Source organism: Silene latifolia, chromosome 2 (assembly GCF_048544455.1).
Source record: "Silene latifolia isolate original U9 population chromosome 2, ASM4854445v1, whole genome shotgun sequence".
Lineage (NCBI taxonomy): Eukaryota > Viridiplantae > Streptophyta > Magnoliopsida > Caryophyllales > Caryophyllaceae > Silene > Silene latifolia.
Window position 1 is genome coordinate 189985950 of NC_133527.1, and position 23609 is coordinate 190009558.

General features: G+C 34.6%; 4 protein-coding genes across 7 annotated transcripts; 1 reads left to right on the forward strand and 3 right to left on the reverse strand.

Annotated features, from left to right (window-relative positions):
• The first annotated feature begins 1993 nt into the window (after window positions 1–1993).
• On the forward strand, window positions 1994–8289 carry LOC141643992 (lipid phosphate phosphatase 2-like). Of its 4 annotated transcripts, XM_074453409.1 has the most exons (9): window positions 1994–2089; window positions 2345–2411; window positions 3611–3832; window positions 3925–4012; window positions 4108–4217; window positions 4326–4419; window positions 4919–5107; window positions 5242–5301; window positions 7872–8289. In XM_074453409.1, exons 3-9 carry the CDS (start codon window positions 3620–3622, stop codon window positions 8075–8077), a joined length of 960 nt encoding a protein of 319 aa, XP_074309510.1. In that variant the 5' UTR covers window positions 1994–2089; window positions 2345–2411; window positions 3611–3619; the 3' UTR covers window positions 8078–8289. The 4 variants fall into 4 exon arrangements, with proteins under 4 accessions (XP_074309510.1, XP_074309509.1, XP_074309511.1 ...); XM_074453408.1 differs by lacking the exon at window positions 1994–2089 and having other exon boundaries at window positions 2321–2411; XM_074453410.1 differs by lacking the exon at window positions 1994–2089 and having other exon boundaries at window positions 2395–2549.
• Window positions 8290–8499: 210 nt separating this feature from the next.
• LOC141643993 (uncharacterized) lies at window positions 8500–9605 on the reverse strand. The gene is made up of 3 exons (XM_074453412.1): window positions 9322–9605; window positions 8743–8939; window positions 8500–8617 (listed from the first exon to the last, which is right to left on the reverse strand). Exons 1-3 carry the CDS (start codon window positions 9581–9583, stop codon window positions 8594–8596), a joined length of 483 nt encoding a protein of 160 aa, XP_074309513.1. The 5' UTR covers window positions 9584–9605; the 3' UTR covers window positions 8500–8593.
• Window positions 9606–10435: 830 nt separating this feature from the next.
• On the reverse strand, window positions 10436–16148 carry LOC141641816 (two-component response regulator ORR26-like). The gene is made up of 3 exons (XM_074450463.1): window positions 16016–16148; window positions 10967–11119; window positions 10436–10851 (listed from the first exon to the last, which is right to left on the reverse strand). Exons 1-3 carry the CDS (start codon window positions 16146–16148, stop codon window positions 10436–10438), a joined length of 702 nt encoding a protein of 233 aa, XP_074306564.1.
• An 865-nt stretch (window positions 16149–17013) lies between these two features.
• LOC141631921 (metal transporter Nramp7.2-like) lies at window positions 17014–23458 on the reverse strand. Its single transcript, XM_074444530.1, has 11 exons — window positions 23214–23458; window positions 20930–21008; window positions 20629–20669; window positions 20445–20523; window positions 20081–20295; window positions 19817–19998; window positions 19664–19733; window positions 18715–18993; window positions 18494–18625; window positions 17800–17895; window positions 17014–17717 (listed from the first exon to the last, which is right to left on the reverse strand). Exons 1-11 carry the CDS (start codon window positions 23361–23363, stop codon window positions 17376–17378), a joined length of 1665 nt encoding a protein of 554 aa, XP_074300631.1. The 5' UTR covers window positions 23364–23458; the 3' UTR covers window positions 17014–17375.
• Between the last annotated feature and the right edge of the window lie 151 nt (window positions 23459–23609).

Consider the following 23609-nt stretch of genomic DNA (forward strand, 5'->3'; position numbering starts at 1 on the left):
TTGATTAAATTTTTATTTTTATTATTTTATAGTACTAAAATTTATGATTTAAAATATTTTATTTTACTGATTTTAACTTTTAATTGAACTCCAAACCCATACCGCACAGAATTGAAACAAACGCATGGTATGAGGAATCAAGTTCCAACTCCATACCGCCCATGTATAATTCCTGATACCAAACCCATACCCATGCATAAAACAACACAAATTCTTGTTTGTGACGGCACATATCCGTCACTCTTGAGTGACGGATACCATTTTACCTCACAAAGTACCCATTTTTTCTCTCTCTCCAACACTATTCATGTGGTCCTCTTTCTCACTAACCCATTTTATTACCATTTTATCTCACAAAATATCCGCCACAAATGGTAACCCATCACAAGGGAGACCAATTGATGAAACAAACACACCCCCTTATAGGGATTGTTATTGAGTGTTAAGTGGACAATGGGTAGATCCGCAAAAGAGGCAATTGAGTAGGGTTTTGGGCTTGGTCATTTTGGGTTTGTAGTTTTCGGGTCTAGTCGAGACGAGTCGGGTTATTTCGAGTCATTTTTGGGTCAACCATTATCAAGCTATTTACGGATAATAATCAGTTTGTAACAATAAACATCTTGGTCGGGTTATACTAGGTCGGGTCAATTCAGGTTCGGGTCAGTTTTGTCAGGTCTAACAATGAGTTATATGTATGATCAAATTACCCTTTAACAATATTCTCAAAATATAAAAAGGTAAACAAATGAATGCAACACCCATAAATGGAATAGGTAAACAAATGACCGAGACGGAGGTAGAGAGTAGAACGTGGATAGACTTTTATAGGATTTAGATTAGAATTAGAATTTGTTATTTAATTCGTACATCTAATTCGAATTCATAAGATCTCAAATTTTCAGATTCAGATCATTCAAATTTAAAATGGATGATTTTTTGGAATTTTTTTTCGCAATAAGGGAAATCACTCTATTTAATGTTTAACAATAATTTCTTGACATAAATATTATGTTTAAATATTTAAATATATTAAAATTAAAGTTGAAAATTATCGAAAGAAAGTATAATAAAGTTCTAATAACGTATTCGATTTTTTTTTTAAAGACAGAGAATTACGACAAAAAAAACATGATTTCACTTATGAAAACTAAGAAATTTAGAATATTGTTTAATTACAATGTAACTTAATTAATATTTTTAAATGGAATACAAATAAAAAAAAGGTTTGAGTGTAGAATCTGAATCTAAACATCAAATCTGTATATAACACCTATAAATTCGTATTTAGATCTCTTGAAATTGAAATATCGAAATGCAATGATCAAGACTTGATGGTCTTGATCTAAAATCACTAATTCCTATTTCTTCCTACTCATATGATGTCTATACAATCATATCCAATTGATCGAAAATTACTGTTCTTATTTCTTCTTACTCATATGACGACTATACAATCATAACCAACTAATCAAAAAGAGAATTAGACATTTAAATTTTCACAACAATACTTAATTAAGCGCGCGCTTAATTAAGCATTACTTAACATTATAGAATATAGGTCGCCCTTCACTAATTAATCACACAAATAATAATAGTAGTCAATGAATAATATTTTTTTTGGGTACAAAAGAGGGGCGAACCCGAATGCTAAAGGGCTACTACACGGGGAAGACTACCCCGAGAATATCTTCACGTAAAATCGAACGAAACTCTGGTGAATGCGCGTCAACGATAGTGACATCTAAGCTTGAATTAACCTCTTAATTTGCTACCTAATTTGCCGATCTATTAGCTTCTCTGTTAACAATGTTCAAATTTTATGATCCAAGTGCTATCAAAGATAAGGTATTTGCATTTCTTAACCAAAGCGCGGAGACCTCTGACAATTAGAATGTTCAAGTCAATTAAATACCAAAATTATTTGTTAAGTCCACCTAATACTACCGTTGTACACCTACTTGTATAATGTCATTATCAACAACCATTTTTATTTATTTCAAATCATACTAAATATAACAGTCCCTTTCTTTCACAACTTTAAGTCCTCCATTTTAGACAAGTCTCCTTACATTAATTTTATCTAGTGAAGGTTAATTATTCCTTAATCCACACTCCTTACCTCTTTATTCTTTTAATCCTTAATTAGTTTTATATAAGACGATTTTATACCAGGATTATATAGAATGAGTCCATACACAATTATATTAGAGGGTAAAGATAGTTATTAAAATAACCCGTGTTACATTTTACAATAAATTTGTACTTGTATAAGGCGATATTACACAAGTAGTCGGGTTTAGTCTTAGTGTTTAGCATATTTAATTAATTTTGTTTTGTTTCTCAGAAAGCGCAACTCATCTGAAATATTGACAGCAACTGTGGAGGATAATTCAACAGTCCAACATCCTTTGGTCTGCTTTTTTTCTCTTCTTTCCTTAAATTTTACCAACATTCTTTAGTTTATGTATATATATTTACTCTCTGTCATATGATTATGAACTGAAATTATTGTGTTTTTTTTTTTTTTGCTTATTATTGAGTTAAAAAAGGTGAGTACTTTTGATTTTTGTAAGAATTAGAATAAAAGATTCACACAATAGTATTTAATTTCAACTTTTACCCTTTATTCTTTTTGGGTTTTTTCTGCTGTTCTTTTTATTGTTGTGGAAGTTGTGTCAAGTTTATGTTGGGATTTTGAAATATTTTGTTTGCATAATTATAGGTTTTAAGATGGCTAGCTTAGAATTTGGTTTTATATAATACTCCATAGTTACATCCTCTTTATATTGCGAATATAAGGGTAAAACTACGTACATACGACCCCCCTTAGACTGCAATTTACGGGAGCCATTGAGGCATTGGGGGTAGTATTGTTGTTGTTGTTGCTGGCCTACTTTCCTATATGGATCTGGAGAAAGGTGAACATGGGTAGTGATTGTTAGGCTGTTGGGTAGTACATTTCCCTGCATTCAATAGCTGTTTTCTTTGTCAAAGTGATTGTTTTTACTCCCTCCGTCTCAATCATTTGTTTACTTTTTTTTTTATGCTTTGTGATTGGGACGGAGGGAGTATGTTTCATTGATGGGTGTTTAGTCATATATTCATGTCTGCTACAAAACAATAACAACATTACCCCGGTGTCTTAAGGGCACTGCAAATTGTAGGCAGGGCGAGGGTCGGAGGTATGAAGCCTTACCCATGTGTTAGCAACGCCACGAGGCTGTTAATCATCCGTATGCTAAGTAGTTTTTATATTCAGTAGTTTTCAGATGAGAAGCTTATTTCTGGTTTTGATGTCTTGCTGCGTATCTGAAAAGAATGAGAGTAATTAGCTTTTTGTTGTGATAAAAGGATTTGGTTAAGTGAATTTTTGTTGTTGTATGCGCGGTTTGGATGACAGATTTAATGTTGTTACTTTCCATTGATTCTAAAATGATTCTTCAATTTCCTTGACAAAGTAATTTGAAGCCTGGAATCTTTGTATAGTTCTGATTAATTATTCTTGTATGGGACCGTCTCATATGTGAGACCAAGATATATCAATATGAATTCCACATAAAGACCGCCTTGTGTAAGTTTGTGATTTCTGAATAGATAATTTCTTTTGTAGCTGGTGAAAATGCCAGAAATTCAGCTTGGTCACACCCTGCAGTCCCATGGCATGCAAGTGGCTAGAATACATATGCATGATTGGCTCATTCTTTTCCTTCTGGTGATAATTGACATCGTCTTGAATGTTATTGAGCCATTTCACCGATATGTTGGGAAAGGGATGATGGAGGATCTTATGTACCCTCTCAAAGGAAATACGGTTCCCTTCTGGGCTGTTCCGGTGTGTTTATCATTTCATGGCTGACATTATAAGACCAACTTCTTTAGCAGTAGAGTTTTCTACAAAAATAACAAGTTATCTCTTGGTTGCAGATTATTGCAATCCTGTTGCCGTTCCTCATCTTTCTGGTCTTCTACATCATCAGAAAGGATATCTATGATTTTCATCATGCGATTCTTGGTACACATTCACTCATTATTGGTATAGCATTTTGATGACACATGCACAATTGCACATAATTGACTCTACTGAACTTCATGTGTATGGTTGTCTAGGTCTCCTGTTTTCTGTGCTTATAACCTCCGTCATTACTGATGCGATTAAAGATGGTGTTGGTAGACCCCGCCCTGATTTCTTTTGGCGGTGTTTTCCCGATGGGAAAGCCGTAGGTGTTCCGTTTTCATTTCTTTTTCGTTATGTTTTTTTTTTTTTTTTTTTTTTTTGTTATGAATTTTCTTTTTGGGAGACTTGCTGATCACTTGTTTTCCTCCAGGTGTTTGATAAGGTCACTGGAAATGTCATATGTACGGGTTTAAAGAGTGTTATCAAAGAGGGCCATAAAAGCTTTCCAAGTGGGCATTCTTCATGTAAGCAATACAACTATATCAACCTCGATCTCTTTTTATCATGTGCCTGTTGAATAGTAAATTGTTTTCTCACTTTTGATAAGATTTGATCGTGTTGTCTTCATAGGACTACTTATAAATTACAAAAAAGTTCTCATATGAGACGATCTTATGACACGATATTTCAAAAATAGAATTTTGTTTGCAAAAACAGTGCTTCTTGTGTCTATTAGGCCCTTGTGCTCGCCTTGCACTCCCCACAACGGAGTCTCACTTGTGCCTTATAAAAGTAAGAGGGTAGTTATTCTTTGATTTGAGTCTTTAGTGAGTCAATAGGTTGCATGCTTAACCTTTTAGTTACATTGGTAAGTCTCTTATTAGCTTAATATTAAACCGTCTCCGAAGATTCTAACTGAATAGCTTGAACTCTTGAATCACTTCAATGGCTTTCTCCTAATAGATTTTCGTATTTAGTTGTAGAGTGTGCATATTTTCTTAACGGCTGCCCTTCCATATGCAGGGTCCTTTGCAGGTCTTGGTTTCCTAGCTTGGTACCTTGGTGGGAAAATTAAGGTTTTTGATCGTAGGGGCCATGTTGCAAAACTATGCATCGTTCTTTCGCCCATTCTTCTTGCTGCCATGGTGGCAGTTTCTCGGGTTGATGATTACTGGCACCACTGGCAAGATGTCTTTACCGGAGGCTTGTTAGGTCTGTGTTCTGACTTTCTGAGTATTAATTGTTTGGAATCTCTGATTTTTGATGGATTGTTCTCTGTGAAGCATTTGGTGCCCTATTCGTTGTTTCATTATTTCTGATCATAATGCTTTGTTCTTGTTAAGCAGGCATGGTTATTTCTTCATTCTGCTACTTGCAGTTCTTTCCGCCACCATATGATGTAAATGGTAAGACCTTATTGAATATTGTGATTTTTATACTTATTTGGTTTTATCTCTGTTTTGAAGCAGTGATTGTGTATTTTTTTTTTTTTTTTTTTAAATTTTGTATTTGTCTAGGACTCCGTTATATGATGTGTTGTAGGCTTATAGCATAGGTGCATAATTTCTATTCATATCCTTGCACCACTTGTGGAGGAACTGCCGCCACAAAGATGTATCTTGCCATTTGCGATATGTTTGGAGGTCCTAACTCTTTAGGTGTATTGGCCTCGTTTAATTTTCATATTGTTAGGGCCAGCGGACATGCATAAATTAATCTTTATTTTACTGAATTAGTAAGAATGATCATGTTAATTCAGAAACTTGGTACGAACTTCAAAAAGTACCAAAGCCATCAACAGGGGATTTCACATTTCAGGCTTATAACCCATAGTCCCTTATCCATGGTATTAAATCTTGGTCGTTGTGCCAAAATTGTGGCCTATATCTCATCTCCCCAAAGTGCGATCGTGGCAACCCTCTAAACATTTATAATTCGATTAGATTCAATGTTGCGCCCTAGGTTTAATACCATGTTTGTATCTCATCCTTATAAACCAAGCTATTAAAGTTATCTTCTGAGCTGTTTAGAAGTGTAGTCACTAAAGTTTCATCATCAGGTAAAACACGGTGTATTCTTAAATCTGAATAAATTGAGGTTGTGGTATGTGTATGTTCTTTGATCGTATTGTAGTTGTATTTCACATATTTTTTCTAATACTTTCATTAGTTGGCAACAAAATGAAAAGGCAAACTAGGTGCTTTGAGGGGAAAGGTTGCATTTGTCTGACCTCTCATACCTCGTCATAGATAGGAGCCTACGAGGTATATGGGTAATGTTGCTGTTATTTTAAGACTACTAAACCCGTATGACAGATTTTCAACTAAATGTGAGAGATATATGTTTTGGTGGTAGTGTAACTTGAAAGTTACTTTCCTGAAAAATGCCAAAATCAAACGTCTATGCTGAATGTCTTTTTTCTGAATTCATGTCAAATTGTAAGCCAGATGATTGGTCTGGCCATAGCACCCTGTTAAATGTTAACTGCTGCCCTCCTATTTGTTGGAATTGTTACATTTGTCGAAATAAGTAAGAACTTTGAAAAATGTAGCAATTCCAGTGAATACGAGGCTGTGTAAGGCAACAGACACATGATTCTTCTTGCTGTCATCAGTGTGAAGTGTATTATCAAAGCGTGGCACAGGAAAGGGTATAGCCGGGAGAGAATAGATAAAAGGTTTCATGGAAAAAAATATACTGATAATCGTCTAGATGGAGTTGACTAGTTTTTCTATGTTCAGTTATGCAGTTTCCGTAAAGGGGTTCTAGATTGTCTTTCTAGTTTCTACTGATGTGATTTGTGAATTTCAATTGGCAAACTGTGATCTATTACCGCTATTTCTAGAATCTCAAATTCTTTGTAGTGTGTGTACTCTGGTGTCATTCTGGGTATGGTAGACTACATTCTAGTGTGTTTTGCTAGTACCTTATCTGTTCCAGTTATGTTAGAATTTTCTGTCCCTGTATACACGGTCTTTAGGAAGCTTTAGACAGATCGCACAAAATGGGGTATTTTTTTTCGTGGCGCTTTTCTGCTTGACAACGTCACTCCCGGTCTTTTCTTACCCTCCAGCGTTTCATTCCTTCTTTACACATGTTTAATCCTTCTTTTCTCGATGATGCTTTTTTCTTTCTTTCTTTTTCCTCTGTGGAAGCTTGTTATTTTGACACTTTACCACATTGTTGAGTTTTTGTTAGGATTATGATAGAATAAAGTTAAAGGACTCAATTAGCCTTACCTAGATTTGGCATTGGGTCGTACTAGGCCGGCCCGTGTGCCGGCCCGCGCACCTTCCCCCAAAAATAGTCTGGCCCAGGCACGGATATGGGGCTGGTCGTGCCGTGCCGTGCCTGGCCCACTCACCCAAACCCCCGCCGCGGCCCGCTCCTTGCCCATGGGCTAATCGTGCCTGTCACGTGGGCCGACCTAATAGCCTTAGTATTTTTTTTCTAAATACTTTTTTGATTTATATAAATAATGAATATTAATGATTTAAATATATATTTTACTAAATATTAATGTACTTGATGTCTTGATTAGTTGATTACTTGTATTTTTAATGTATTAGATTTAATTAAATAATTAAAAAACGATATTAAAGTAAGGAATTTAATTAAATAATTAAGAAACGGGCCAAATCTCGGGCCGTGTCGGACCCTCCGTGCTTGGGCCGTGCCGTGCCTGAGCACGGGAATTCCCAATAAACGCAGCCGCGGCCCGCCTCCAACCTGTTCGTGCCGTGCCCGTGCCGTGCTACCTTGTCATTTGCGGGAGCCCTGAAAACACTAGGGCAATCCGGCAATGTTGTTTTCGTATTATATCATACATCAGATGGCAAGCTTGTAATCATGGGACTTAAGATCACAGACCTGCATGGCCTTCACAGTGCTTTTTTCGGTTTCTAATTCTACAAGGACCTTATTATCTGTGTTTATTCCATAACTATAACTAATGTAAAGCTTTATTATTGATCAGGGTGGGGTCCGCATACATACTTCAGGTTGCTGGAAGAGTTCAGAAACGGCCTTCCGACAACTAACAACACCAGCGCTCACAGTGTCCGGCCTACCGAGATGGATAACATACACGTACAATTTCATGACAATCCAGATAGACCAGAGTTCGGTCATTACCCCTCAATGCCGAACCTACATGGCATGGAAGGTGGGTTTAGACAGTAATCTTTTCCACTTTTTGTGTATAGTTTGCAGACTAGTAGACTTAATTATTGTATCGAAGCAAGTTTCAGGGAATTACTGCGTGTCTATTTGTGTATCGATGTGAATCCTTCTAACCTGATTTTGATACTAGCTGTCCCTATTTAGTGTATTTTGCACATATGGATGCCAATTTGTCAATGCTAATGTTATTAGCCATTAAGGGTTCTATTTCAGATCTCTGAGTCGATTTTGTTCCTGTTTTTTACAATCTCCGTCCCTGTGCATTCTTTACGTATTTTGCTCGTCTGTTTTAAGTGGTGAAGAATAAATATACGAAACCTTAACTTGTTTGCAGATATTTCATAAAAAAAAAAAAAAAAAAAAAACTGGTCTGAAAGTAAACGAAACGTTTAATTTAACTTTAAAAAAAAAGAGTACTAAAAAAAGACGGATTGAAAGAGAACCGAAGAGGGCACGAGCCCAATGTCCTATAATGGTCCTGTCTTCCCTTTTGCATCGAAGCCCAAGCTCTTCAGATCACATTCCAAAATCTTCGCGAAGCTGTAAAAAACACATACTCCGTATTAAACATTACATCAATGCGTAAAACAAAATCGACAAATAAGATTTAAGATTTGACTTAATTATGGAAAAAAAAAACATTAAAAACATTAAGTAAAATCGACCTCAGCGAAAATTTCATCCAAGAAAATGTCATTATCGAAATTGGTATCTCCAAGCTCTGGAATGGTAGTTTCACCAAAAACATTTGTTTGTTGTTCATCCTCATTTTGTTGTAAATCAGGTTCCAAAAGCATATCTAGCTCTTCATCTGAAATTACTGGCTCATTTAACTTGTTCTCTGCATCAATTGCTGGTTTCTCTGTTCAAATAAAATGTTATGGATTTTAATTAATTTTTTTATCGTTTATTATTCGACAATTTATCGTCCAAGTTATCAAATTTTGATCTTAAATGTATTTACTTAATTACTTCGACTTTTACAGTTTTACCTAGTCTATTCTGATCATTAATTTTGACAATAGTATTAAACAATATCACTCTATACTCTCTCACTCAAAAAACACTTTAAAAGCGCCAATAATTATTTTGAAAAGAAATAAAATAGTAAAATACTTCATTTAGTAATAAAGCTTAACGACAAAATTAAAACAGAAAGATTATAGTGAAAACAACAAAGACGAGAATTTAATTTCCAACCTCCTATAAGCTCATATAAAAAATTGAAAGTTTTAATTATTTACCTTTAGTCCAATATTCATGCCTAATTTGTTCAATTCTTTCAGTAAGCTTTGATTTCTTCTCAAATGATCCGAACGGCTTTGGATTAACACTTAGCCCGCTTGTCATAGAATTTCCATAATTGTTACCAGCTAAAATCATTGAATTATTATTGTATGGTGCACTGGTGTAGATTGAAACATGATTATTTTGATTGACAAAGTTAGGAACATTTCCTAAAATGTTTGAATTTTGGAGCAAATTAGGAGTTTGTGGCCTCAACATTATTGTCCCTGAGTTACCAAGATTGTTGTTGTTAATGTTTGTTGCATTAAACCCCATTCCGGTACTTGGACCTGCACTCATTTGCTTATTGGTCTCCTTTCCAGAACTCTGATAAAAAGAAAAGAACAACAATAACATTATTCCAATGCTTTACAAGCTCCTGCCTATAACGAGTAAGCAGAATAAATGTAACAAAAAAAAAAAAAAAAAGATTGTTTTTCTTTATTTGCGTAATGCATATGTACGCCGTAATTGTATATATAAATTGCATGGTTAAAAAATTACGGAGTACATATTAAACACAATTTTTTTTTTTTATTATGATATATTGATGTAAATATTTCCTTTTTTAGCATCTTAATATGTGCCTATTAGGCACATTTTAGAAAAACTCTTTTTAAATAAAGTGATCTAGTTTAGAAAGTAGAATATAACCTGAAGATGCTGAGTTGGTTGTGCTTGCACTCTCACAGTCGCATTTAGTGTTTTTGTTGCTTGTCCTGAAGTTGCTAAATAAAGCTCACAATAATCAGATTTTAATATTTATTTAAGATAAATAAATGAATGAGAATATGAGATGAAAGGAGTAATATTTTGCATAACAAAATTTAGTAGATATATATAAATGGGATTTGATCAAAGTAGCAATAAGACACATGTAAAGACTTAACTGCTTTTCATATAAAGCATTTAAATTCACTCAAACAAGTAGGAAAAATGATTAAAGTAAGTAAACTGGAAAAATATACACACATTATTCACGGAACAACAATTATATAGACAAATTATTTATTGATATTGATAAACAACCGTTATAAGCAAGACTAACTGTTAATCAATAAAACTACCGTCTCACTGGTAGTTACCTTGTGGTGTGTCATCACCAAGCACCTTCATGAACTTTTCATGTAGTTGTGGTTTCCATTGAAGACCATCACTTGTTTCAGCCCCATTACTAATAAAATCACTTTTTTTACCCTTACTTTGGTAATTATCAATTTTACCATCATCTATTCTTTTCCTCTTATTATAAGATTGTACCATAATTTCCTTGCCCTTGCCTTTGACATTGTTACTAGCCATTATATCCCTATTATTTTGTTTAAAATCATTTTTGGCTTTCTTTGGAATAATTTTCCTTGGCTTCCTAATTGCAAATTGCCATAATCCCCGAGCTTCGTCCCTCTTGATAGGCTTCTCTAGGAAATGACTTATTCCTTGTCGTAACGCTGTCGCGATAAGTTGAAAATCCGCCACGTATGATATCACTACATCAAATTAATAGAGTATAGTTCGGGAAAATTAAATTAGTTGTTAGTTATTTAGTATAGTGCCTAATAAAATGTATAAAAAAAAATATTGATTAGGGTTAAATAAACATACAAATGATTGGGGTTTCTGAAATAGCCATGAGACTTCTAAGGTATGTTAAACAGTCGATTCCTGGCATGTTTGCTGCTGCTATAATTAAATCATATCCATTTGTTTTTTCTTTTATCATTGTTAATGCTATATCCGGTATTTCAATACCTGTCACTGTAATAAAAACAAAGAGATTTAGAGTTATTAACAGCTCAACAACGACAACATTATCCTAATATCTTAGTGCCTAATGCAACATCCTCACCTTGCGTTCAATACACACAGTATATTTCTAAATGATCTAAAATAAAAATTGCGTTGTTGAAAATTCCATGTGAAAAAGAATAAGTATACTATTACAATGGACTAATTAGTAATTGCCACTTCAATGACCTAATATGAAAATTGCATTGTTGAAGATTCCATGTGAAAAAGAATAGGTACACTATTACAATGGACTAATTAAAAGAAAAAATCATTCCACTTTATTTCATCATATACATCATCAAAGACCAACAAATTTTGATTAGAATTGCATGCTTAATACTTTTTTTTTATAAGGTATGAAAATTAGATTGATCATCTAGAGTAGCACCAACTTATCTCATCCTTTCGAATGAGTGAGGTAAGTTGAAGCCACCAGCTTTCAAACCACCCCGAAAGAGTTGGACATGAATGTCTAATAGAAGCCATAAAGTCAGCAACATTGTTGGTTTCACGAAAATAATGTTTAATTATCATTTCATCGAAAAAATGAAGGTCTAATTTCACATCCTTGAAATTTCCCTAACACATAAATTATCACCTTCTACAATCAGTAGAAATATGTAGGTAGTGGGATTCGAACCCAGGGCATCGAGCTGGGAAACCAAAGCCTTTACCATTGAACCACAATGTCTATTGTACACTTAATGAGATAACATTTACTTATCAATTATTCAACAATATTTGGGGTAGCAAAAATCCGTCATCTAAACCATTTTTTTAAGTTTGGGGTAGCGACCGCCACCCCTTGCTACAAGGTTCGCCCCTGTCTACAATTGACTTTGAAATTCCTAAGTATTTAGCTGCTAAAATGCCTTCTTTTAAAGTGAGAGTTTCCGCAACAAAATTATAATTAGATCTGCACTTTTTTGCTCCAACAAAACAACTTTACCATTATGATCTCTTATACAATATCCTAAAACATGTTTAATACTTTGTGACATCAAGAAATAAGGCACCAAAATTTTAATATTATGCGAATTGTGTTAGATTTAATTGCAATTGAACAAAAGAGAAACATTAAAGGAAATTCAAAATATTCCAACTACAATAAGTATTTTTTTTTTGTTATGCAGTCAATGAAAATGTGTATATGGCTGTTGTGGATGCATTAAATCGTCTAAATGAGAGATCAATTCTTACTGTATAACTTGTATAGTTTTTGAATAGATAGAAGAGAAATTTTAGATTCTTTGTATAGAATTAATATTTTACTTGTAAGAAACTCATGGAATTCTTCTAAGTTTGAAATATATAAGAACTACCTTTCTTACAAAATAAATATTTTGTTGACCGCCTAAGGATAGGTCTGGAGCATAGATATAGCCCATATAGGTGGAAGGCCCTGACCTTGACTAGAAGTTTCGGAAAGAAAGGCATAAGTTAAACTAGGCCCCGCATGATATATATAAATCAAATTAATTGATTTTATTTTATCAAAATGTCCCTTTGTAATGAAAACATATCCTATGCCGGGTGGTGAACCACCTCCTATTTGTTCAGGAGAAAAGCGCTCGGCTGTGGTCGAATGACTAGCACAACTTCTGACTGGTGGGTAAGGAGAAAGGCTAGACAGCGCGTTCGAGAGAAAAGTCACGGTAAACGACCAACGACAGAAAACAACCCCACCCCCCCCCCCCCCCCCTATATGAACAAAACAAAAATTTGTTAAATTAGAGGATAAGCTGATCACCTAACTAAAGTTGTCGCAAATGATTTAAGAGCAATGAAAAAATTGAAGAAGATGAACTTAAAGAGGATTTAGCAATAAATTTAGAGATAAATGTGAGTGTTTAGGTAATATGAATAGATAAAAATGAAGGATAAGTTGAACAACATAGTAAAATGAGAGGTTTATTAAGTAAAGTTTAAAACAATACCCTCACGATTTTTTTTTTTTTTTTTAACAGCTGCAAAGAAAGTTTTTACATAAAGCACATAGGATCCTCAAGATTAGTTCACAAGAAAAGCAAAATGTATCAAAATATAAAGCTTTGATAATTTTAAGGCAGTAATTTTAAAAATATACAAAACGAATAACTTTAGAAAGTGTTGTATAAAAGAGGGCATATCTTAGCTTTTTTGTTTTTTTTTAAATATTTATTCCTTTATGAAGATCGTATTCATTAACTTAATTTATGAAAAGAGAATGTTAATGATGTAGAAAAATACCATAAAAAAAGTAAGAAAAATGGAGAGCTATCTTCTTCCAATAGGTCTTGGTATAGACGGGTGAGGCAAAGAGACGGGTAAAGACCTCTAATAAAATGGGTAAGGGGGACAAGGTGGGGCACCCCCATTTGCTTCCCACTTTATGACAAATGAGTATTTTGTGAGAGGAAATGGTATCCGTCTATACGTATAGACGGATAGTGTCCGTTTATAATGAGAATTTGTGATCTTCTTCTCTATTTAAAAGGGAATGTTAACGGAAAGTTAACTCTCAATGGAGTCGGAGTAAAGGATGGGCAATAGTTACTTCCAAACAACTTCTTTATCTTCTCTCTCTAAAGTAACTCTACATTAATCCGAAGTGAACAATAGTAAATACTACTCCCTCCTAGTCTAAAGAACGGATATCCAATTACCCTTATTGTAAAACATAGTAGTGGATAAACTTGGAAAAATTGAATTGTCACGAATAACCCGTCCCGAATAACCAGACCTGAACCCGAATTGAGGAGCCGAATCTGATCTGAAACCTGAATTGACCCGACCCTATTCAACCCGATATGAATATTTATTAACTATTATCCCCATACCTCAATTACCCTTATCACATAGTAACCGTTATCTTCCAAAAAAACTTGATAATGACAAATCCGAAAATGACCTGAACTTAAAATGACCCAACCCGACCTGCATCCCAATAAGCTCGAACTACTCCGAACCTGAATTGACCAGATCTTATTGATCGATTTGCCATTTCTAGTAGTGAATAAATGTTATTAATAGGGTTATTTAAGTAAATTGTCACTTGACTATAAACTTAGGGGGCGTTTGATTGGGGGGAATAAGGAAAGGGAAAGAGAATAAAAATGGTTGATTCCTTTTGTTGTTGTTTGTTTGATACAAAGAAAGGGTAACCCATACCCCCCTTACTCCCAAAACCATTCTCATCCTTACCCCTCCCCTCCTTGGGTAAGCCTATAACCCCATAATCCCTTCTTCCTCCTACTCCCTATTTCCACCACTCCCACCAACACCCACCAACACCCTCTCACACCGTCAACCACTGCCACCTGCACCCTACACCCACCACACCGACACAACCACCACCAGAGACGCCGACACAACCACCACCAGCGACGCCGCCTGTCCACACTACCCCATATCCTCAACCACTAAACGCCACACCAACACCTTCAGTAACTCTCCCACCCCACCAACCACCACCAACACCTTCCTCGGTCACACCACTGCAACCGCCCGACGCCGGACACACCAGATCTGGTGTTTTAAGGGGTGGGGGAGGGGTTTTCGAAGGGTTGTGGTGGATTTTTTAGAATGAATAAGGTGTTTGGGGTCGAGATTGTGGTGTTTGTTGAGGGCGTGAGGCGCGGTGATTAGGTTCGTCGTGGGGTACGTGAGGAAGATCGTCGGCGCCGCTACTTGTGGTGGTGTCGGTGTAGATAATGGTGGCAGGTGGTGGATAATGGTGGTGGAGGTGGTGGATGTTGGCTTTTAATTCCCTTTTCCTCTAAATGTCAACCAAACACCCAAGTATAATATGGGTGATCTCATTCATTTCCCTCTTTTACCCTTTCTTGATTTCATTCTCTTACCCTTTCCCGTACCAAACGCCCCCTTAAAATAACACCTATATAGAACCTATTTATCATAAAATTTGTGTTGCTTCACCCATTTTTCGATCCACTTTCCCCCTTCCTTACTCCTAAACTCCTCTAACAATCTAACACCACCACCACCCCCCCCCCCCCCCCTCCCCAAAAAAAAAAAAAAAAAAAAAATTACTATGATGTGACCTATTTTTAAGCTTCACAAATTCTTAAGAAAAACGGTCTCTCACTAATGTAGTGAGAGATAATCTCCCAGGAGACTTACTGTCTAAATTTTTAGGGCCTTTTTTTTCTTTTTTTTTTCTTTCTTTTTTCTTGTTTTTTTTTTCTATTTGTTGTCACTTTTTGTGGATCAATGGTAGATCTATGTAAAAGTTTGGTTTAATCAGATGATTTGCATTATATTATGATAATATGAATTTCCTCAAAATGTAATTTATATTTAAAAAGATTACAAAACTTTGGATTCGATCTTATTAATTTCTTTTATATTAATCTTGGATATCGATCTCATTTGATTTAATTGATTCGAAATACCACTAATTTTTGAATGCAAGATAATTTTACATTTTAAAAGTGTGTTCGATATAAAATATAAAATAAATTTTAGATCTTGGAGGTCTCACGAACCAAAATCTATTCAAATAGCCATTAATTCACTCATAAAATGCAATTAATCTGAAGCCAACCAATGTAATTTATGCACATATAACATTTTTTTTTAAAATAAATTAAAGTAACTAGAATGATGTTTTTTAGTAATGATCTTGATCAATTAAAATGAAAATAGTCAAGTTGAGAATGGTAAGAAGACAATTTATGATAATTTGTTGCATGAACTTTTATAAAATCATCAGCGAATTTAGTTTTTTTAAAGCAGAACGACAAAAATTGACGATGAGAAACGACAAAAATTGATGATGAAAGACGACAAAAATTGACGGCGAAAGACCACAGAAATTAACAACGAAAAATGACAAAAGAACAAAACAAGTATTATTTCAACCTCGATAAGTTGATTCTTCCAGTATCGATGTTGTGTGATTGAGAGACGTTACATCAGGATCTATTAGTAAGATTTTAGTTCCTACCGCATATGGCGGAAGTGGTGTCTCCCTTTTTGTATTTTCTTGATCCATCTACTCTGCACTTCTGCAGAACAGATAATTAAACAATTCTCGATTATAATCATAAAATCATTAAATTAAAATACATAAACAAAAAGAACAACAAAAATAGTACTTGATTATGATTATGAAAAGTACATAAACAATTCTAGTAGTTGATTGGTGAAAAGTTCATACACAAATATAGTACTTGATTAATGAAATAGGGAAAGAATTCTCTCAATTAAGTGCTTGGTGAATGAATGTACATGAGTGTTGTCTTTTATACTCTTTAATAGGATGTGAGAGTGGTGTTATTCGTGCTAACTTAATTATACGTTATAGAACAATTATATCAATAAGGAAGAGTTTAGGAAAAAAGAAACCAACTAACTTTGGATTTTAGTTAATCCGCATTCATTGTCAAAGACTTATGAGGTGGTTTTCTCATTTTGCCCACAGTTTTTTATAGTAAGACTTTATCGAAAACTTATCTTAGAATTTTACAAATACTTGTTTAATACTGCCTTATACAAGTATATCGTAAAAATCGTAAAATAGTTATCTCGTTAAGTACTTCTATATTAATATTAGTCATGTTTTCTTGCAATTTGAATTCATTTTACACGATCTTTGTGTAATTAAGCGGCCTTATACAAGACTAATCGTTTACATAATTGAGCAACTAATTTAGTGTGAACTAAACTTCATATTAGCTACTCTTTAAGGAAACAAAGATATGTTCTACTTTTCAACGATTGAAAAGTAATTAAAATAGCAAAACTCAATTCCATTTAATGATTATTAAATATGTCCAATCTTGATTTGTTGGATAGGTCTATGTGTTTTTAATTAGTGATATTAAAACTCACAAACTTTATAACGAAAAAAGACGAGATCACTAAAACTTGTAGGCAGAGGAGTACATTGCTTTCAAAAAGCGAATACATTACTCGTATCAATAACAAAAATTACATATCTTTTTCACACACCGTTCACTTTCACAAACCCGTCACCAACAAGTGACATGCAAAAAACTAAATATGGAATACAATAAAATCACTTAAATAGGATCAGACAAATATCCGACACATTCACTTCCGTAAAAGTATACAAAAAATATTATTTATCCTCCAATCCTTAATATACGTGTCATATCATAATCCATTTTAAAACGATGATCAAACCATCTTCCCTTGATCCTTAAGTTACACCGTGTTAGAGGATATTACGGTATATTGCGAACATTTTCCTTATCCCTTAGCGAGGTAATGGAACATCAGCAAGATCTTCTCTATAGGGGATGTTATCCATGTTAGATGCCTCGTGCAAATCTTGACCAACACCCATTTCTAACTGATTTTGACTATTTGACCCGGATTTTACGGGTTCGATAAACGTTACAACTCTATCTTTTCGTAACATAAGATATATGACTGATCCCACATATATACCCATCAAAGGAAATACTACAATTCCTATGAACACATTTCCAACTTTTGGTAAACTATTGTGCATTATCCATCCTATAAAAGCTGTTATTAGGTAGTACACATTTATTCCGATTATTGCGAGTCCCAAAATCCACGAGATTATGATTATCTGTTTAGAAAATTAAATCATTAGTTCGTATAATCTAATCAGATTCTTATAAAAGACCGTTTTACAGTGAAATAAAACTTACGATTATGGAGTTCTTGTGAGGTCCCATTTTAGTCGCACCACTACTAAACTTCAGTAGCGGAATTAGAGCAAACGGGAGTTCGAATGACAATATCATCTGTAGACGTTATGGCACAATATTAATTAAATTAAATTAAATTATACGGAGTGTGTATCATCAAAATAAAATTCTCTAGGTATAAAAGTCGTGTTTTTCAGAGGATATGATTGGTTCTCATAATTTTTAGTGGGCGGGGTCCACTGCAATTTCTCTACCCTTCTTTTCCTTTTCTCGTTTTCTATGTCATAATCTTCTTAATTTCATTATTTTCCCGAAATTTCTAATTTTAATATGAATTAGATATAAAAATATGAAGTATCAGACTTCAAAATAAATGCAAGCAAATATTAAAAAACCAGATATAAGTGATGGATCATACTTACATGAACGTATTTTTGTCTAGGCGATATAACTATCTAATACTAGTATACTACATTTATATCTATGCCGAGTTTCGAAAATATCTAAATTTTCAAATGGCAGATATATTTTTATTTTATTCAAATTCTTGCATATTAAATCCCGTTTTCTATCCGCATTAGCTTAATTTATAACAATATTATTATTGTTATCGTAACGCGTGCATTATTTTGCACGGGCTTAAAACTAGTATTGATTAAAATTTTAGTTCGTGATTATTAGGCTTAATACTGACCGAGGCAATAATGATGAGTTTTCCGGCTCCCGTGGATCCTCCGATGATTGAGACAACCAAACTTGGAGCAATTGCAATACTTCGAGTCATTAAATTTCTTAGCCATTTCCTCATCTTTATGTCTAAAAATCCCTGATATAGAATAAGTAACGAGAGTGTTATAACAAAGGATAGTAAAACTTGCCCAAACTCGAAATGAGACAATTCGAACTAATATATACCTGCATGATAAATTGACCAGCATAAGTGCCAGTAATAGTAGAGCTCTGTCCAGAGGCAAAAAGCGCGACAGCATAGATGATTTTAGCGGATTTTCGGCCCAACACATTTTGGAGTAGGAATGAAGCCGAGTTCAGGTTCAAGTCATTGCACTGTGGGTTCAGTTCTCCTGTACTGCGGCTATAACAAGCCGTGCCCGATACTGATATCACTGCTATGTTGATCAGTAATGCTACAAACAACGCAAATCCGCTCTCCCACAAGAAAAATTTACACGCTTCCTACATTATCAGCACATTAAAAGTCACAATTTATACAATAAAAGGCCATGACCGCCTTAACCCCAACTTCAATAGTCCGGTCCAGAATTCATTTTAGACCTGTATTAGTCTCTGGTTTATTTTGAGTTTATCCAAAATTCCACGACCCACGACCGTCCCAATCCCAAATTGAGGTCGTCACAGGTAAATGCGACTAGGAAAACATGATCCTGAAAAATGGTTTTTATCGACTATTCTTTACTGTGTCTAGGGCTGGGCACCTGTCCAAAACCAGAATCGACAAAAATCACGGACCGAGATTGGACCGGATTACAAAAATTCCGGTCCAAGACCGGACCTGAAAAATTCAGGTCCAAGAGTGGATTGGACCGTAATTTGGCATTACATAACCACTTTTACAAATTCTGGTCCATTGGACCGAAATGGACTGGATTAAAAATATTTTTAAGAAAAAAATTGCAAATATCTATAATTCCGGAAATTTCGGTCCAAACCGGTCCAGACAGGAATCTTAGAAAATGGTGTACCGGAATTTTTAATTCCGGTTCTGGTCCACTAGATTCCGGTCTGATCCGGACCGGTCCATTTTTCCAGTCCGGACAGGATTATGCCCACCCCTAACTGTGTCGACTTGGCAAAGAATGAGTATCCTTGCTTACGAAGTACTTACATTGATGCCTTTTACGGACTTGGGCACTTTTCGAGACAGTACAAGAGCCGAATGGAGAAAAAGATTGTGCCTGTAAAATCAGAAAACAAATAAGCATTACTACTAACCAAGTAAAATTTATTATCAAACGATTTTTTAGCGTAAGTGACTTACGGCATAACCAAAGCCCCCATTAAGGCAATGGCGTCAGCAGTAGCGCTATCGCCATTGAGTTTAGGAATGAACAAGCCTTTAAGAACATCCTTTGATGGTGGCTTAGCATAAGCCATTTCTCCGAAAAAGCAAGCCGCCATTACAAACACCAATAGTGCTATTAACATTTCCAACTTCCTTACCTACATTAATATTGTTATTATTAGACCGTCTCAATGAAAGCGACTTTTTGAGACTTGTCGGGAACAAGAGATTGATTATTACCCCATATCTTTGAAGTCCAAGAAGTAGGAGAGTACTTAGACCAGTAAGCAGCACACCGACCCAGACCGGAATATGGAATAAGATATTCAAGGCAAATGCAGTTCCAATTACTTCAGGAATGTCTGCTGCTATAACTGCTACTTCCGCCAGTATCCATAAGCAGTACTTTACTACTACTGGATACTCCGCTTTGCATACTTCCGCCAAATGTTTTCCTACAGTTCAGTTCTATTCAGTTTAGTTCTGTTTCAATTCTGCTTCATTCAGTTTAGTTCAATTCAGCTCTTTTCAGCCAAAAATAACTCAGTGGGACGGTGGGTACGTAGTTAGTCGGTTTATAATGAAAATTATGCATTGATCTTACCAGTGGATACACCAAGGTTTGCAGCTAGAGATTGAATGATCAAAGCAAATATTAATCCAATCAAAATCACCCATAATAGCTGCAAATCAAATAGTCATTATTAGTAAAAATTTTCAATTTTTAAAATTAAAACCGTTTTACATAAGTACTTCCTATTTTTTGTTTAAAGATTAGAGACAATTACCTCGTATCTATGATTAGCTCCTGCTTGCAAATCGGTTTCCACTGAAACATGACATACGCGAACATATAACCAGTGAGTTAATTTTTTTCGACTCAAATTGAAAATCGCAAATCAAATTGAGTTCAAACATGAGTCGAGCTTAAGTTTAAATTAGCCATTTTAATTTTAACCATAAAAAGGTAGACGTTTAGTTCAGTTCAGTTAGGTGTTTGAGTTACAAAATTTATTACCCGCGAAAGGATAAAAACGTAAAGAATCCGTGTTTATCTCGATGGCAATTTGAAAATATAGATAAACTTACAATTGCCAGGGTCCAAATAAGCCAAAGAAACAAGAAACCCAGGACCTACAAATGATAGGAACTTTCTCCATGTTGGTACCTGGTCCATTACAATAGTAAATAATACAGTTAGTAATTGGCTCACTTTTTGGAGCTACAAAAGTGGTCACTAGTCTAAATCCATTCACAGTTGGTCTCGCTTGTGACGGGCACTATCCGTCGCCCGTCACAAGCTGAAGATGGATAGTGCCTCTCTCACAATAAGACAAGTGAGAGGGCAAGTGGGGGGAAAATGGAGCACCCCATAGATAGTACAACTTGCATATTGTAAAAGGGGCACTATCCGTTTCAGCTTATGACGGATAGTGGCCGTCTTCAACGAGATTTTGTGATTCATCAATTGGTTTCAAAAGTGGTCACTAATCTAAATAAATCTATTGTGCATGCATGTTGGTTCCCTCCCGTAAGTACCTGTCGAGAAGACCATTTTAACCAAAATCGTAAAATAATAGTTGAGGTCTAATCGATATTTTAATATCGTAATATACCCTCACTCGATCGCCTTTGGGATTGAAGAGTGGTTGATGCACAGGTTCTTTAGGTCCAATTAATATTTTAATATCCTAATATGGCTCCTCACTCGAACGCTCTTCGCGCTTGAAGGGTGGTTGATGCACAAATTCCATCATACCATGTACTTTTGAGATAATGGGAGCTCCCAGGATTTAAACCTATGATATTATGGTCTTTATCACCTGACTCTGATACCATATTTATAAGATCATTTCAACCAAAATCTTAAAGGAATATTTGTGGTCTAATCAATATTTTATAGGGTCCATTTTCTATCAAGGGTCAAGATTTCGTCTCACGGCGATCTAATAGTTCATGTTTTCAATCGATAAATAAAGGAAAAATGCAATAGAAAGAGATGTGTATTATTATATTATAATGTGAGAAAAAATGGACAAAAAATAGAAAGAAAGAAATGGAGAGGATCTTTACTTTCCTAGCACCCTTTTGAAACTCTAAGTTCACAACTTGTTTTTATTTTTTGGTGTTGACCAGGAGTATCCCCTACCGACAGCTGGGGCAATCTCCTTCGGGGTACTGAAGGCAATTTAATGGGTTGACCCCTCCCAAGTTTGGCTTTTTCATTCGCAAGAGTCAGGAATCGAACCCATGACCACTTGTTTAAGAGATGAGAGTCCTTACCACTCACACCAGCCAACTTTGGTTAAGTTCACAACTTGTTAAGAACTCTTGTTATGCGGTCTATTCACATTTAGGTATTCTATATTGCAAAGCTAACTGTATAGGAATTCTTTGTATCGGTCTCCACATAAAACGAGAAAATGTAAATATCTTTTAATAAAAAATGACAATTTAATAATAAAATATTATAATTAAAATTGTCATTTTTTAACATGAAATTAATGGTAACATTCTATCAGTCTTCAAACAAAATACTTACATTTAATAATATAAACTAAATCTTCTTAGTTTGACTCACCCGGTTTTCAAGGCACTACTTTAACTTGATTTTTTCCATTTCTATAAATAAATTTTCAATCAAAATACACTTTTGTAAAAGACTTTTGTAGGATAAATGTAAATGTTTTATAATCAAGTTATTTTTTATTATTTTAATATTTATTAACGGTCAAAGTACTTTTGACCTCAAAAATCAGATTAGGAAGATTATTTTGAGATGAAGTAAAATGGTCAATTTTTAAATTGTTTTATTTCAGACGGAAAAGACTTGTCTGAAACAAGAATTTTCCATACCAAGAAGGGTGTTCACTATGGTATAGTTCAAGGAGTTACTACTCTTCTCATATTGGAACCCGGACCTCTGTTTTCATGGTTTATTTAGGAGAACTTGTGATTTATCGACTAATACTAACTTGCTAAGAATGCATCTTTTCTCATTTTTGATCCTACAAGTAAGGTCGAAGCTACGTTCAAATTATACCTAGGGCTGAAATATCAACTTTCCTATATTTAAATCATAGTTTTTTTTTTCTCTAAAATAGTTATAGCATGGAGTATTAAACTTTTTCTGAAAAACTCGCCCGGCCATGACCTGGTCAATCTATGTTTAGCTTCGTTTCTAGTACTTACCAATAGGTACCATACATTATACGTTTACGGCATTATTATGATGGAATTAGGGATTATATATAGCATGTAGCATACTCCATACTTTGTATAGTTATATGTACAGACGACAGAGTAATATATAATATTGAAGCGATATACAAATAAAACAAATACTCCATAAATAAATTCGAGTAAAGATAACCTTTGCGGTAGTAATATCGTCGACAGAATCAAAATGTTTGCTTGTAGCAAGCTGATGATCATCCTTATTCACGACTCTTTCAACATCGACAGAAGCTATACGATTGCTACTCCCTTTACCGTGTCTTGGTTCATTCCGAACACTAGCCATCTTATATACTCCGCAACTTAATTAATTAGCTAATAATTAGTAATTAGCTCAAGTAGTAGCTTATGCTTTGTTTAGTTATTTGCGATATTTGAAGTGAACTCTACGAAGTGATGATCGGAGCTTATATTCAAAATTGTCGCAAGTGACACTTCGCTATCTATCAACTGTATGAAAACGACTACTGACAAGCCGATATAGTAAAAAACACTTATTTAAGTTTATTATTGTACAAATAATGCCTCCCTT

What these genes read in the sequence shown, in the direction of transcription:
- LOC141643992 (XM_074453409.1), top strand. Translation starts at nt 3,620, where the DNA reads ATGCCAGAAATTCAGCTTGGTCACACCCTGCAGTCCCATGGCATGCAA. An exon ending in TTTTCATCATGCGATTCTTG is followed by an intron (nt 4,013 to 4,107) that starts GTACACATTCAC and finishes ATGGTTGTCTAG; the next exon opens with GTCTCCTGTTTTCTGTGCTT. An exon ending in GCCACCATATGATGTAAATG is followed by an intron (nt 5,302 to 7,871) that starts GTAAGACCTTAT and finishes ATTATTGATCAG; the next exon opens with GGTGGGGTCCGCATACATAC.
- LOC141643993 (XM_074453412.1), bottom strand. Translation starts at nt 9,583, where the DNA reads ATGTTGAGGCCACAAACTCCTAATTTGCTCCAAAATTCAAACATTTTA. An exon ending in GCATGAATATTGGACTAAAG is followed by an intron (nt 8,940 to 9,321) that starts GTAAATAATTAA and finishes TTATTTGAACAG; the next exon opens with AGAAACCAGCAATTGATGCA. An exon ending in TGGATGAAATTTTCGCTGAG is followed by an intron (nt 8,618 to 8,742) that starts GTCGATTTTACT and finishes TGTTTTTTACAG; the next exon opens with CTTCGCGAAGATTTTGGAAT.
- LOC141641816 (XM_074450463.1), bottom strand. Translation starts at nt 16,148, where the DNA reads ATGGATCAAGAAAATACAAAAAGGGAGACACCACTTCCGCCATATGCG. An exon ending in GGAAGAATCAACTTATCGAG is followed by an intron (nt 11,120 to 16,015) that starts GTTGAAATAATA and finishes TTTTTATTACAG; the next exon opens with TGACAGGTATTGAAATACCG. An exon ending in TTCAGAAACCCCAATCATTT is followed by an intron (nt 10,852 to 10,966) that starts GTATGTTTATTT and finishes AATTTGATGTAG; the next exon opens with TGATATCATACGTGGCGGAT.
- LOC141631921 (XM_074444530.1), bottom strand. Translation starts at nt 23,363, where the DNA reads ATGGCTAGTGTTCGGAATGAACCAAGACACGGTAAAGGGAGTAGCAAT. An exon ending in TTGGACTTCAAAGATATGGG is followed by an intron (nt 19,999 to 20,080) that starts GTAATAATCAAT and finishes ATATTAATGTAG; the next exon opens with GTAAGGAAGTTGGAAATGTT. An exon ending in CTCACAAGAACTCCATAATC is followed by an intron (nt 17,718 to 17,799) that starts GTAAGTTTTATT and finishes TTTTCTAAACAG; the next exon opens with ATAATCATAATCTCGTGGAT.